Source organism: Toxorhynchites rutilus, chromosome 2 (genome assembly GCF_029784135.1).
Source record: "Toxorhynchites rutilus septentrionalis strain SRP chromosome 2, ASM2978413v1, whole genome shotgun sequence".
Taxonomy (NCBI): domain Eukaryota; kingdom Metazoa; phylum Arthropoda; class Insecta; order Diptera; family Culicidae; genus Toxorhynchites; species Toxorhynchites rutilus.
Window position 1 is genome coordinate 46,462,875 of NC_073745.1, and position 16,914 is coordinate 46,479,788.

A 16,914-nucleotide genomic window follows, 5' to 3' on the forward strand; every position below is an offset into this window, starting at 1 on the left:
GTGATTGATTTTATGGTGCCAATACTGCAATAGTAAAATTCGTGCAATTTTACTTATTTTTTTTTGTTTTTAGTTTCTTTTTTAGAGCAATACACTAAATTATGATCTCTGCTGTCAGCAAACTAGCCGTTTGAAGCTAGCGATTGGCCAGAAACGTTCAGAATTGGCCAATCGAAGAGATGTTGTGTTCCATCAGGAGAACGCACAACCACACAATTCCGAGAGCTTGATTGGGATGTTTTAATACATCCACCATTATATATATGTATTTTTAGAAAATTTCCAGAGTGATAAGAAATTAGGATCAAGAGAAGATTGTAAAAATATATTGCTACGCTTTTTCGCTAATAAGGACCAAGACCTCTATGATAGAGACATTATGAAGCTACCATTAGAATGGTAACAAATTTTCCAACAAAACGGTGTAGAACCCAAATCGGACAATCCAATATATATTAAAAATAGTTTTGAGTTTCACCCAAAAATAATGGATTACGTTTTGCCCAATCTAATATCTTTATTTGTTCATCTATCGTTTAACAATAAAACAAAAATTGAACGGAGAAAAAATATTCATTCTAGAACAGTTAGGAGCTGATGAAGTGAAGGGGTTAAAAAAAACGGTTTGAGACGATTCCAGCCCTTCTGGTTATCTGATACTATAAACTTGAACAGATTCTGAATCAGTGAAGAAGCCGCTATCGCATGAACCTCGGACAAGTCAAAAACATCTTTTCTTTACAAAATGGCGGCCGTCTGAAAAGCGAAACGCGGTTTAAAATATGTTTTTTCTTACGTTTCCTCATTTTTAAAAAACAGTAAAATTCAAAAAAATACCCTTTTCAGAGGTTTATGCGATAGAGTGTTGCATGTAGATTGTATTCATTAAAATTCGACATGAATCGGTTCAGTAGAACTTGAGCTATCGTGTATGCCAGTTTGAAAAAAAACATGTTTCGAGAAAAACGCGTTTGAATTTCATTGTAATGACCGTACCAAGTTAGATACCGCATCACTAAAATGGATCTAACTAGGTAAATAAAAGGATTTTCGATAATTCATTTCTAGGGTATATTACTACAGAAATATGAAGAAAATATTTTTGACTTTTTCCAAATTTCTTGACTAGAATACTGCCTTAATTTACTCGACTCGGGATCAATTCCGTCCGTGGTCAATAAGATTTCCTGAATCGAACGTTTGGAAAAAATATCTGTATACCTCGCAAAACACATTGATGAACTTAGTTTGTATGTTAGAAAATGATTATTCATCAGTATATATCTCTCAAGTTTCGGAAAATCCTCTCAATTAGACGTCATTACGTATGGAATTATAAACTTTATAATCTGTTTGGTCATCTAGAGAAAATGTTTGATGTATAACACGGCTATGGTTCATCCGCACATCTGGAATAACTATTTATTCGAAACACTTACTTTCTCCGTCTATCCGAAAACCCGCTGTTTTTGTATGTTTCTGATTTCAAATCTATTTGTTGATATTAATGATCGATGATTGTAAAGTATTAAATTTTTTGGCAATTTTGGTAATTTGATTGTCCAGAGTTCGTCAAATAACTCCCGCTATTATGTGTTCATTCCTAATCGTTGTTAAAGATCCATGAGCCATGCTGATTTTGAACGCAGTAATTCGGTTGTACATTTGCATTACATTATATTAGAAATATATCGTTAACTCGGAGTGATTGAGCCTCCTCCGTCTGAACTTCTTCAAATCATATCTGTCGAACCTCAAATGATTACACGTACAACTAAAAGTATACACAATTGATTGAATAGAACTTTACAATAAATGTATTCAAATTATCATCTAAGGTAATTTTATCAAACTCATCAAAATATAATGTTAATTTTTATATTCACTTGATCCTTAAGACTTAATAGTTTGATTTCAAAACTTCACCTTTACAATTATTTATTTCAAATAGAGATGAATGCCCTCATTTATAACTTGGAGAGTACCGAAGATTCATTGCGGGTTAAACAACATTCAAGCACTGCGATCACGTTAAATTGAAAAATAATCTCAATTTACAAAGTTGAATGCGCTCCCCGCAAACTGAAGGCCCCAACCGTTCAATTAGACACAGCTCTTAAACCAGTTCCCAAGTGGCACTCAACCTGAGGCTCGTCCACCTGATGACAATTGGCGTAAGAAAGAAAAACGAAAGGCATGCTCACTGTTGCTCTTAATTTTTGAACTTCCCCTCGGAGAGTGTCGCACAACTTTTCTCCAAACAAAACCAAGATTCCACTGGGAAAACACTCGATGGTTTCCCCCCGAAAGTGGGACAAATTAATTACACAATAAATAAAGCATCATCAGATTTAATGTGTATCCTGTGTAATTCCATCCTTCCCACTCTCGGGTGCTTTTCGCCTCACCTAAATTCAACATCCCTCCTATCTATTATTCCCAAGCATCACAAATGGCGTCATTGTCGTGGTTCGGTATTCCGCCCGATCTCGATACTCCAAAACTAATTGGAAAAGTTAGTTTAACTCTCGTGATTATTAATGCGTCTCTCGCTGCCGCCGCCACAATCGCCACCCCCATCATTGTTTGGCCCGTTTGATTCTCGTTGCTGGGGTTGAACTTTAACACTATGAAATTGGTTTTCGTTCCATAGTTTTGGCGACGGCGTCGACGACGCATCAAGGATGTGTCACAAGCAAATTGGACCGAATCATAGTTCCGCACTGGCCGCAATAAGACACGGCTTCAGGCGGTTGAATGGTGGGGATCTGTCTTTTGTGATGACGGCCTCTGGTTGATGATCCCAACCGGAAAACCACAGACAGTGCTGGCAGAAGATCACATGATTTCCCGAAACTTGTTCGGAATAAACAAGCACTGGATTTAATTTCTGCTAACAGCCGGAAATTTTCTGTGAGTTACTGTCGCCCTAAATTAAGTCATTTAAAGTAATTGAGTCATAAAACCAGCACTGCGTTATCTCTCACCCCTCCATCGAGAGCAACGAGAGACATGGCGCATGGAAATGCTAAGCAAGCAAACTTTTTCACCTCAGCCAGCGTTCGGTTTTGCAATTGGATCAAGCTCCCTACCGGCGAGCAGCATACGGAACGGATAGGTAACATTAAGAAGGGGTCCAACATGGGCATTGGATGTGGATGGGGCCGATGTTGCGTTTGAAAATAGCCACCGGCCGGTTATCCTGGGGATCGGGTTGAGCTTTGACACCGATGACTCTCGGTCAAAACGCTTGCTGCACTGCACAAACGCTCGGGGGTCTCCGGTCGCCACGTAGGGTGGTGGGTGGTAGGTATATGGTGTGAAGGCACGGAATTTATCGGAAACGTCATCGAGAGGTGACATCGATAGGCAAATAGTGTGCACAGGACATTTGGGCCGACGGCAAACGGTTGATACATACCCCGAAAAAGGGTGAATTGATGATGGTGGAACAGAGACTGGACGGCGTGGGCGGCGTGGTTATCTACGGGAGGTGAACTACCGTTTGGCTTTGTTTTCTCTTACGGTGTGTGCTCTTTTGTGACCAAACCGTGTCACCGTGGAGCCGTATGTGGACACAAACCGGACGGATATTCGGGCTGATTTATGGGGATAGTTTACAAACGATTAAATTTGAATTTTCCTAGCTTGAGAAATCTTGGTCGTATCCGAGTGGGCTGCCGTCTGCCCCGAGGAGCATAAATCGGTCACTTACCGATGCCGATGAGTATGGCGGAACTTGCCACGGCACCGGTTTCAATTGAATCAAATGTGATTCATTCATAGACGTTAAGCTTGAAGAATTGAACAACTCATATTTGAAGCCTTATTTCTGAAATTCCCGGAAATCATTCAAAGATCTCATAATACAAGTTTTTCCATTAAAATTATTACTGTCTTTTCCAAAAATTGTAACTAACTCTTGCACTTGATCCAGTTTTCGACAAAACTTTGGTTCTTTTTTCGATGTGCCCGGAAGATTCATTCGCTATGCTTCTATTATTCCCGTTGAGCTGCCACCATACTTTCGCCGTAGTTTGTTTTTGACTTCATCCCACGGGAAAATTTAAATAAAGACATGTGAACTCAGCAGTTCTTTTTATATACTTTATTTATTTGGTTTGGCTCAAGAAGATAAGAACCTATCACCCACCAGTAAATTCATAAAAATAAGACTGTTCAGCTCACCACTAAATTCAATTAGTCTATAGAACAATTCCACCCAAAACGAGCCGGAAAACAGAAACATTTTACACGACCCTCTACGATTTTATTGAATCTTGGTACAAATGATGGGAGCATACAAAAATCACAATTTTCATTATCATATCACCAATTTTAATTACTACTGTTTTTTTTCATAAGGGCGTGTACAGAAGCATTGAACTTTTTTTCAAAGAATCGTAACTTAAAATCCAGATGCCCGATTAAAATATGGTTTTTGACTAAGTTTGGGAAAAATTAAATTTCAAATGTGCTGTCAAAAAATCTTTTTTCAAAAATGAGATTTTAATATTAACAACTTTTTTATCACAAGACATCACCCCTTCGATATTTGTGTGTATATTGTAATTGGAAAGCCCCTTACAATTTGACAAACTTTGACGTACAGTGGTGCCGTGGTAAACTCACGAAAATGGGCTGCAAAAAATATGAAGGAGGGGTAAGGAGCTATAGAGCGATGTTTTGAGATGAAAAAGGTTTTAATATTAAATTTAATTGTTGACGAAAATTTATTAACAGGTTCATTGATTTGCCAACAACTTTGTCAAACATCATATTTTAAGCTACGATTCTTTGAAAGAAAGATCAATGATTTTGACTACGCTACTTTGACTACTCGTTTTTACAGTTATGGTTCGCTCGGAAAACGTCATTCACTCATTTTACGTCTTCAGTAAGGATGTATTAAAAAAAAATCTGTCTCTGCAGCGTTTCATCAGCGTTAACCACGCTGCGTAAAATCGAGAATGTTCTGAAATACGTGGAAAATACATTGACATTGAACGATCAACCACAACTTCTAACAAAAACTTCTATTTTTAACTTATAAACAGCATTAAAATGTGCTAAAAGAAGAGTTCCCCTAGATAAGATGGCACTTAGTATGAATTTTATTCTGTTTATTTTGATATAATAAAATATGGTTTGATTCACCTATGAAATTCTGAGCTCGGATCATGCATTGTTTACTAAGATATACTGGATTACAATCGTAATGACTGATGAGTAAAATAGTAGGGCAAGCTCAAACTACTTGCATATAGAGCTATTCCACACCAAATCGACCAAAAAATAGCACATATTTACCCGACCCTTCGTCTTTTTTTTTTTTTTTTTGAGACTTGGTACTATCTAAAATCATAATTTTGTTATATAGCGCGGACTCGATTATATACAATTTCTGATTTCTTTTCACTGTATATAATCGAATCCTGTATATAATCGAGTCAAAAAAAATATTTTTTATTGTTTTTTTTGCATGTATTTTGAGTTTTTTGACGCAGGACTACGTTTAACCGGAAGATATAGGAGGTGAAATGGAAATCTAGGCACTGAACAAGTAGGAAAAAATGCAAGATTTGGAACGCTTATAACTCGAGCATTTCTCAATAGATCGCAAAGATTTTTGCATCAATTGATAGGAAATATATCTACGCATCGATCATAACGAATAACATTTCATTTTTCTTGAGATAAATAATTGAATAATTGTGAAATATCAAGCATTGTCAAAATGCACTTTGTGCCCATTTTTGATTGGTCCATTTTGTGCTCCTCAAATCGTACAGACCAAAACGGGCAACCAGAGCAGCAGCGAAATAGAATGAAGCACGATTGGAAAGGAAAAAGAAGAAAATGAACGAAACATTGGTCGCAGTCTCACACATGCGTAATTCTCGAGCCAGCCAGTCAGCTTAAAAATCCCCGCTCCGCTGCCGTAACGATCATTCTCATTCAAACCGTACACCACATCAGTTCGCATCACAACACATCAACAAACCAACCCAAGCAGCCATGTCTGGACATGGTAAAGGAGGAAAAGTGAAGGGAAAGGCAAAATCCCGCTTCAACCGTGTTGATCTGGTGTTCCCCGCAAGGGTAGCTAGGCAGAGCGCGTTAGTACCAGTGCACCAGTCCACCTAGCCGCCGTTATATAGTTTCGGCCGCCGAAGTGATCGAGTTAGCTGGCAAAGCTGCTCGCGACGATAAGAAAACCCGCATTCGGAACAGAACACATTCGGTTCGGTGGACATCAAGACAACAGGCAGTTGCAGCGAGTGGCGAGTGGCAAACGCAATCGCAAAACGGCATCAGGTAGCAGAAGGAAGGAAGGAAGGTATTGTATTATAGAGACTTTAAACTTTTGCAGCTCATTCGTCTCTAGCCTTGAGAAAGGCCCTTTGAAAACTCTACTCTACTCTACTTCAGCGCTACCACCTCCGCCCTCTTGCCTTGAGAAAGGCACTCGATCCCTCGCCGTCCAGCCCGTCCAGCAACGATGTTGTCCAGTCGGTGTCCACACAAAGAATGCTGAAAAAGAGGAGGTAGCAGAAGAAAAAAGTTTGTTCTTTATACAAACTGCTTTGGTGGCAAATCCAGAACGAGGGCGATCGAAATGGTTTTTTTTTCAAAACCACGAGTACTAAGTTTTCTAAATTGGAACCATTCCATAAAACAAGGCGCTTTTCAGGGCCATTAAACCTTCCAAAAAAGAGTTTAGGAAATACAGTTCAATGCTTTCTAAAACATTATCCAAAATAATAATAAAACACAAATTGATTTTTTCATAATTTGTTTGCCAGGATCTGATGAGTATGTGAATTTGGCAGTTGTTCTGAGCTTATTGATGGTTGTGGACTTTCGCAATTATTAAATTTTCACCAATTCTTAAATTTCTTCCAGATTCAAAGTGCAGTAATTTACATTTATTTCGACATTTAGCTAATTGGATGGACATGTAATGCAACATATTTATTTGGACATTTTTGTAAACATAGAGATCCAAATTATGACCCCACATTGAAAGTCAACACTGTACCACTGTCATCGCAAATGTTCAATTACAGGTTAAAATTACCTCCAATCCGATACTGAGTGGTGGTAATGCGACGTGCCATTGAATGTAATGTACTGTAAAATATGTCACAAGCTGGATGGGAAGAAATTTTCCAACTGTGAAAGCTGTGGCGAGTGGCGAATGCAATCGCTAAACAGCAAGGTTTAGCCGAACAAGATGGGGATATCGAGTGATAACAAAACAATAAACTCTTTAGATTGAAGATAATTTTGTGATCCTGAAAAGGACCCTTTTTAGCCTGCATGTGAATCCAACGAGCGAACAAATCGTAATGAATGTATTTTTTTGCCATCGCTCCCTTTTAACGCTCATTCGTTCGTCTCGTTGGACTCGCCCCTCTGGCTGAGTCTGCCGATTTGTCTCTATCCTGTGAGTGTGTACCGCTAGAGTATAAAACACGCGGACCCCAAAAAAATATCTTATTTTCTTTCAAACCGTAAACCCGTGTGGTTGTGCGGCATCGGCATCGTGGACGTAACAAAGGAGGACAAGTTAAGGGAAAGGCTAAGTCTCACTCGAACCGTGCAGGTCTCCAGTTCCCTGTTGGTCGCATTCACTGATTGCTCCGCAAGGGTAACTAGGCCGAACGGATTGGTGCCGGAGCACCAGTATACCTAACAGGGATTATAGAGTTTCGGCCGTCGGAGTGCTCGAGTTGGCTTGCAAAGCTGCTCACGACAATCAGAAAACCCGCATCAAGAACAGAGCAGCTTCGGTTCGGCGCTTCTCAAGGCAACAATTAGTTTCAGTGAGTGGCAAAGTGTTTCTCCGGCACGTCGCATTAAATGTAATTTACTGAACAATATGTCACAAGCTGGATGGGAAGAAATTTTCCAACTATGAAAGCTGTGGCGAGTGGCAAACGCAATAGCTAAACAGGAAGGTTTAACCGAACAAGATGGGAATATCGAGTGATAACAAAAACACAACACCAAAGGTTCTTTTCAGAACCATCAACATATTCATAAAGAGTAAACAGTAAACTAATCCATTTTTCAGGTAGATAGGTAGGTATTCATGTAGGAGAAGAAAATAAAACAATATATTTAAAATATATATTTAACAAAAGCTGTCCCCTTTGTATAGTCCTACGTCACTCCGGTTATGTCCCCGACATTACCCACCCGTCTTTTTTTGAATATAAAAGAGGAATTTGATTTTTGATTCATCCCCTCCAAGCTTTCATTTGAAAGATGAGAAAATTTAGTACAGGATATAATAGTGGAACAACTAAACTAGTGGATTTTAATAACATTTTGGAAGTGGAAAACTTATAAGTTAATAAGTTTTAATGTGTTATTATTAATTTTATCCCACTGTACATGTAATAGCTACTTAAATTACACCTTAAAACCGGAAGGTCACATTTCTTCTTGAGAAAAGTCATATTTGAAATATTAAAAAAAATATTTTTTTCCAACCTGTAAAAAATTCTAAAAAAATAATCATAATTTCAATTGGTCATACAGGTCGGACTTGATTATATACAGACTCGATTATATGTGATTTCATTTCAATTTCATTTTATTCGCTGATTTCTCACTTCATCGTTTACCATTGAGAGCTCAGTTCGCTAGGCTTGTATATTGAGCATGACATCATTTTATATTGAATCTCTTAAAAGAATGAAAGAGTATATTTGAATAAACATTTTTGTAATTATTTGATTTTTTGCCAGTATTGTAACAGATTGTCGAATTAGGTTATAAAGTTACAGTTTTTTTTTTATCATTCTATGTTTCGGGTTGAGTGTTCGGAAGATTGCGTATATGCATGAGTGAAAGCGTGCGTGTAAAGTTCTACCAGAAATCCATGTAAAAACAACGCCCAAACAACGGTAACATTACCATAAAAAATTAAGAACCTGTTGCGAAGGCAAGTAGCCACAAATGCACCCATGCTTCTTGGGTCGTCAGTGACCTAAATTCAAACGCTTGTAAAAGGAAAGCAAACAATCGGGGACCGACAACGTGAGCAGACTGATGGCCCTCTAGTTAAAAATCTCAAGTCCACCGCTAATGCCTTGACCTTGGTAATGAAAAACAACTAATCGTCCGCTGAGCAATTGATCGTGGCCTCACTCTCAGAATTCTCCATTCACAATGTTCTAAATGTTTTGACGTAGGACTACGTCTTTCATTTCTATACCGGGGTGTAAAATCAAAGTTTCGAAAACGAAAGCGTTACGCCGGAGATCGAGATTTTGAGCGTTAATAGCTCCTAAACAACTGAACGAAATGGTATGATAAACACTTCATTCGAAAGATAAAATATCAACGCGTTCTATACTTGTTACTTTTTGATCCAAAAACTTGTTTCAATAGTCTTAAAATTGCTTTCAAAACAGGCTATTGAAATCACCAATCGGTATATAAGCGAGCGCCGCTCGGAAATCCACTCAGTTCTAATTGAATAGCGATTGGAGCATGTTGTCGCTGTTGTGGTGAAGCTCTTCGTTTATCATGAAAGCGCGAATGAACGGTGTCACCAAGAGCATGTTTGTGCACCCTATGCCAGAAGGGAATCCATCAGGAGGAGAGTGATGCCACAAACGGTTCCCCGGGAAGACATCGCTACACACACATACATGCGCGGAATTCTTTCCGTTTGGATGCCATTCAGCATCGAGAAAGTTCCGGAAAGATCTAATCATTGCTGGAAAATAATCTGCGAGTTCCTTTGGGAATTTAAAAATACATTCATGTGAAAGAGTTTATTTGAATGTTTTCTATCCATGTAACAGCACTGTGACCAAATATGTTTCAATCAAGTGCTATTAACAGATGGTTATCGAGTTAGCATTAACCACTGGTGGGCTTCCAGTATCGAGGAAAATGTGGAAATATCTAATCGTTGCTGGAAAATAATCTGCCAGTTCCCTTGGAATTGAAAATTACATTCAAGCGAAAGAGTTTATTTTAATGTTTTCTATCCATAAAATATAATACATTTGGGTTTGTGATTTGTCAATCAAGTACAGTTAGCAGGAAAGGTTCTGAAGATCATTCTTCAGAACAAGGTTTTTCGCATCCTATATTGGATGCATAAAACCTTGTGCCTCCAACGTAACGCTCTCGTTTTCGAAGTCCCCCAAATATTCATATATTCATTCGTTCAGAATGGATTTAGATTCAACTTCAAACAAATGATCTCTAAATCAACGATAGTCCTACGTCACCCTTGCGGTTATACCATAGATATAACCCACTTCCTGTTTTTTTTTACATGGATAAAGACAAATGACATTCAAAATTTTAACATCTCTAATAACAATAACAAAGGCTGAGAGATAGAGACGCGAACGAATAGACGGCTCTTTGTTCCTCGGAATGATGTCTAAACAAAGCAACCATAATTATGATTTTCTTCTTCTGTTCACCTATTGTCAATTTATGGCGAACATATTTTATGATTCGCATTCCAATTATCGAATAGTTCAAACTAATATAGCATGATCACTTGGCCTTAAAGAGTAATACGGAAACGAAAGATACGTCATGTCAATTTTGCCTACACTAATTTCTAAAAATTACACAGCGAAGTCTTCAACATCTTTTTCGAATTTTCTCATTACAATTTCTCATTTAACATCGTAACTTCGTAACAGTAGATTCGACAAAACTCATTATCTGATTTGTCGGAATTTTTGCTTCCTAGTTCTGGTAAATGTTGTATTCGGGTAAATGTCGCATTTGGGCATTAGTTATATTCGGGTAAACGTTGCATTCGGATATTTGTTACATTCGGGTGAATGTCAATCGGGTCTGTGTTACATTTGGGTAAATGTGCTTCGGGTAAACGTGTTTCAGGTGAATGGGACATAACCAATTAAAGAATCGGTCCAGTAGATCAAAAGTTATGAATTTTTGTGGTGGAAAAAAGGGGTAGAAATTGATATTTCAAACAATCGGTTAATTTTGAAATAAACATAACTCAAGAACATAAAATAACGCTTCTCTGATTTTTGGATGTGTTGATATTGAGTTTGAGCTTGGGTAGACTGTACACATCGTAGTTGCTCTCCGTGATTGACCTGAACCAACTAAATTGCACAAAGAACACACAGAATGACGCTTGGGACTAGCAAATCATTCTTGTTGTGCAATTTTCGGTGATTCGAGCTTTAAATGGTCAATAACGACGCCGGCCACGTCCTTACAGTCACCAGGGGAAGGGAAGGAATGTTAGTATGATAATTGCCGCCCGAAGGCCAGAAGGGTCGCCTCTATAGCGTGGTTCCCTAGCGATTATCATGGGAGGGATAGTGGTTAGTGGGAAAGGTCGAGAATCAGGATTCACTGCGGTAAGTGTTGTGATTCTATAATCGCGAACTCTTAACCATTTGTCAGTAAGAAATGCCCAAAATCAAATATATGAACACGCTGGGATAGAAGAATATCAAAGATATCAGAGGGTGACCTTAGAAAGTAACTTGGAGAACCCCTTCACAATAAACGGACAAATGCTATATTTCTGAATTATCTGAATTATGAGTAATCACGCACAATCTTCTTTAGGCTCGGTATTTGAATAATTTTCTCTATTGAAAATGTTTCAAATTACAAAGTTCACTCGTTTCTAGCCTTGTAAAAAGCCAATCGATCTATGGAGAGTCGTGGAATTAAATCCACGACTGTTCTCGAGCACAGTTATTGAGATTATATAGAAGCCTACACTTCAACACTGAAACGGACCGACGATGATGCTGATGCTGATGCCTAATCAATCAGCGAATAAAAAAATACATTTCATAACTTTCAACATCAGGCGATGGAGGGTATCCTCGAGTATCTCAGAACAAATGATTTCCACGAAAATATATGATTTACGATGCATTGTATGCGATTTACAACAACATACGATTCATGATTGACGACCTACAGATTTACGTTTTATAAATTTTATATTTTGAAACTCAGGCATTAGATTAAAATTTTTGGAGTTTTGATATATTTTAGACATTGATTGATCATTTTTCACTTCCAAGCACTATCATCTTTCTCTTCCCGAAAGCCACCAGTTGATGATTTCTGTTGGAAATGAAATCATTTTCAGGATTCCTGTTGGAATCTCTGTGATGCAATGTAGTGTGTGTATGAAAAAATAAAAATAATAACTTATCTGACAATCCATCTATGCCAATGATTCCTTTGGTTGTGATACGTTCACCACGACACTCACACTTGCACACGTTAAAAAAGTGCAGAAACAAACACTTAACGTTCATTTATCTAAAAACGCCCTTGGCCTCTAGACCATGTAAAACATAAAAAACAAATGCAAGCAATAATTACAGAAACAAAATCAAATTTATTAGGAAGATGACTAGTTCATTGGCTTCAAAGTGAGATGTTGAATCTCAAAATCGACTCGGTAGTTCAAAAGTTATGAATTTTTGAAAAAAAGACATTTTTGGAAAAAAAGGGTGTTGGATACAAGTTATGAAAACTGTTATTACACTTCGATCAACCCCCCGATGTAACACAATTTTTGCGGCATGGGCCGCAAAAATCTATTCAATACATTTGATCAAACCCACCAATACAAGAAATTTGAAAATACTACACAAAGAAAGGAAAGGATAAGGGAAACAATATAGGGCTATTGAAAAAGTATTGAAACCTTTGAACAATAGAGATTAGAAGAAAGAACAGGGACAGTTGGAAAGTAGTTCAAAAAAGGAAACCCATCACCAAGAAAGAATATTGAAATTTAAACATTGAAGCTGTATATATATTATTATAAAATAAATTGTGAATTGTATACATTGTGAGACAGTAGTAAAAAATAAATTAATTTGTGGAAATTGTTTTTTAAAAAACAAATAAGGTGTTGCACAAAATTGAATTCCAAATCCGAGAGAAGCAGGCAAGGAAAGAACCACCCGGAGAGCAAGGGCCCATATTCCAAGTATACAAAGGGAAAAATAATATTTTGCGGAAAGCAACAAAACTACTACTTTTCACGAAAATCTGAGAACCACTATATCGGTTTGGCATAGAATGTCTGGATATGTGTATTAAACAGGTGGAAGGCGGAATTTCATTATTAAAAAAACATGGTTTGAATGATTTGAAGTATTTTATTTAATGTAAATATCTTGAATAGCTGCCTCACCAAAAAAATATATTCATTCGAACATCGTCATCGAACCGTCTTCGCACATTTTCGTAAAAATTCATTCGATTTTTTGAGTGCGTGTCTCATCGATGAAAACAAATGGTAATCGCAAGGTGACAAGCCTGGATACAGCACGGTAATTAACCCCAATTAAATAGTTCAACTGTTTCTCTGACCGGTCTTTGCGTGGTGTGACGGAGCATTGTCATAAAAAAAATTCTTTGTGTTGCCTTTTATTGAACTCTGGTCGTTTTTGGAGCAATGCACGGTTCAATTCGATCTATTGTTTTTAGGTATCACTCACTTTTAACAGTTTCACCGGGAGGTGTCCAGATTACATCTATCAGATCCCAAAAAACAACCAACATTGACTTTTTCCGACACGATTTGAACTTGTGATTGATGTGATCGAGATCAATATTTAATTTTTTGCGCTTCCTCGGGTTATATCTACATCGAGGCGAACCAGCCCAGGAGGCTGAAAGCCTCTTAAATAAAGAATAAAAAATAAATAAAAATACTTTTACATCCTCAGTCATGACTTTCTTTCGTACCTGACAAGCAAAATTTCGCAAATAATTTCCGATTGCTTGGCCTGTCAGTCAAATCATGTAGAACTCCTTTTTGTCCTTTAAAATGTTTTCCACAAGAAACAGTTGATTTGATGATACTCGATCGTTTTGCGAGTTGTTGTTGGGTTTTGCTATCATAACTTGCGATTTACCGAGAACCTGTTTGCCGTATACTTTCACTAACATTTGATGCAAATCGGTAGCAGAATTTTAATAGTTTAGAGCATAAAATCTATTATGTAGATTAGTAGTTTGTAATAACAAATAACACACAAAAAATGTGTAGCTACATGAAACTTCTGGAATTTCTTCTCACATTGCAAAACTTTCTGAGTGATAAGAAATTCAGATGAAGAGAAGATTGAAAATCGGTTACTAGAGTTTGTCGCCAATATGGACCAAGTCTTCTATGAGAGAGGCATTATGAAGATACCTTGGCAACAATGGCAACAAATTATACAACAACACGATGTACATTTGACCCAAATCGAACAATCGAGGCATCTAAAAAAAAAAGATTTGAATTTGGCGCGAAAAAAAAGGATTTTTTACCCAAACCTAATATTCGATTTTCACCTTTGCAATAGAATGATTCACTCGAAACATATTTTCATTTTGAGATCTACACAAAAAGCTTCCCTTAATCTGATTAATTACAAAAATTTCATTGATTCCATTGCTGAAGACTTTAATTCAAATCACCACCAAGCTTCATCCCTCGCAGTCAAAACTGAATACAAATTTGAATTCTCAAACGCACTCACATCCGGAAAAAGCTGCAAGGGCCAATACCTGGGTGGGCAAACGATGTGGCATTTCCCGCTTTGCATACGGACGATTGCACAACGAATCGTTATTAATTTCTGATTCGATATTAAATTTTGCACACAAAACGATAATTGATAAACCATGAAACGAAACGGATAAAATTTCATGCTTCATAATTCCATTATTACTTCGGAAGCAGTCACACACACACACACACACGCACACACACACACACACACACACACACACACGAAACGTCGACGGAATCAATGCGCACATATTTGGAAGGCTGCGAATTTTATTTTTATTTTTTGTGTCCCTCTGTTGGACTGATTTTTGATAATGGCTTGTGCTTTGTCTCCCGTACTCCCACATGCAGGGTTTGGGTTTTTTGTTAAAGCGATTAAGCTCATTTCGAGTTTTCGGAGGATCATCAGTAATTATTTGCGCGAGCGGTTTTCAATCAGCTGTATGAATTATTTATCGAATGTCATTTAATTCTTTACATTGTTTTCGATTTGTTTGCAGAATGATACCATGCGAGTGATATTCATGTACTCGATGGACAAGCCGGCGAAGGGTTCGACACTGCCCGGTGCACTACCAGCTCCGCTGGAGGCCTTCAAGGGATCCCGATCGCTGTTCCTCACGCAACGCACCAATAGGCATCCACTGCCGGATTCGGCCGATGTGAACATCCTGGAACTTCGCAACGAAGACGTCGAGCTGCCAGAAAGCGACGAAAGTCTGTACTGGTGCAAGATCTTCAAGCTGGATGATTTCCACCAGAAACACCACCTCGTACGGGTAAGTCATTGTGGGAGGAGTATTTTGTCGCATGAAGAAATTTTTTTTTTCTAGCCACTTGCTAAACATTTAAAATGCATTAAAAGTTTTTTACCCCACGGGCGACGGGCAGCTGCGCATTCAATCCTTGGTAGGTGGGATGATTCGGGTGCAGCGTGTTTCTGCAAGTGTCGAAATGTTTGCCTTCAAGCTTCTGTGCCCGGCTTCGGAATGAATGACCAAGGAAATGAGAACGAAAACGAGTGTGATAATATATTGACCACATTTCAGTTGAAGTCAAAGAAAAATAGCCAACTATTTCCGCAATTTTCGGTATAATATCCTGGTGGCGCTGGTGGTTTAGCATCAGTTGGAAGGAAAGATAAACCATGGTGCACAGAGTGATGGAAATGTGCTGTCCAATTTAGACATTTCCGCATTCGTTTTTCCGCTGTCTTCAGGAATCCCCCGGGGATATTTATTCCTGCTCGTTTTGGAGGTCAGTTCGGCTAATGTCAGTCCACATTATAGTATCTCAACAAAAAGTTGAATACTTAAGAAAACCGTGTCGTAGACAAAAAATACAATCGAAGCAAATAAACGATTTCGAATCACGATTTTTATTTATGAACGCTCCAATTGGATCCCCTCGGTAGAATTGCAGATTGGCGTTAAAGCCCATTTTTCACCGCTGATAATCTCAAATCAATTTAAAACATGAGAGCCTCGTTCTATCACACCGCATATCTCTGCTCGTCACGGTTATGTTCTACCCCACGGAGTGGAGGAAATGAAATTTTTACAACTTTCTTATCTTCCGTTTTACAGTTTTATTTCGCTCTTCTCCCTTCTTGCGGCTAGCATTTCAGTTTTAAACGCCACAAATCTATACCATTTTTCTTTCCTTCCCCCCAGAGATATTTCCTTCAATAGTCACTCCCCACCATTCGATAATTCCGCGGCAACCACACATCTCGAGCGCCATTTTTATCTTCGACACTTCCTTCTCTCTCTCTCTCTCTCTCTCTCGATATCCCCCTCCCACCATCAGCCTCGCAAACCATACATCTCGAATCGTTGGTTGGTAAGATTTGCACTAGAAAGTTAGAAAAAAAACGTCTCGTTCTCTCCTTCTCGAAGTGGAGCATCATATATCACCGTAATGATGGCGGAAATTGGAAGTATACACATCCATTCCGTCTCTGTCACTATCAAATTTATACACAATATAAATAAATTGTCTACTCACTCTTCACGACGCTGCGACGAGAAGCTGCTGCATCCTTTGGAAGATGCTGGGAGGAACGAGTGAGAACTACAAATGCCACAGCAAGATTAAGATTCAATTCCAAATGAGTACCACTGCTGGGGGGAGCTTGGGCCTGACAGTTCAGACGATGAAAGCTTGAATTAGCATCTTGGGAAGGAAGCAGCAACATCGACAGCGAGCTGAAAAAATTATGGCTCAATGAATATTATTAAATATTATTTACCCGATATGATGATTGTAGAAAGTGTATTTAGAGTTCTTATTGTTACTATTTTTTTTCAATCTGGTACGAACTTGTGATCGAAATATATACACCC

General features: G+C 38.1%; 1 protein-coding gene across 2 annotated transcripts in view; it reads left to right on the top strand.

The window, feature by feature from the left end:
• LOC129765110 (MOXD1 homolog 2-like) overlaps window positions 1-16,914 on the top strand; it is a 285,645-nt gene that overhangs the window by 174,621 nt on the left and 94,110 nt on the right. For both annotated transcript variants that reach the window (XM_055764984.1, XM_055764985.1), the window contains exon 4: window positions 15,070-15,348. In XM_055764984.1, coding sequence (XP_055620959.1) covers window positions 15,070-15,348 — 279 coding nt within the window. The remainder of the gene's footprint in view (window positions 1-15,069; window positions 15,349-16,914) is intronic.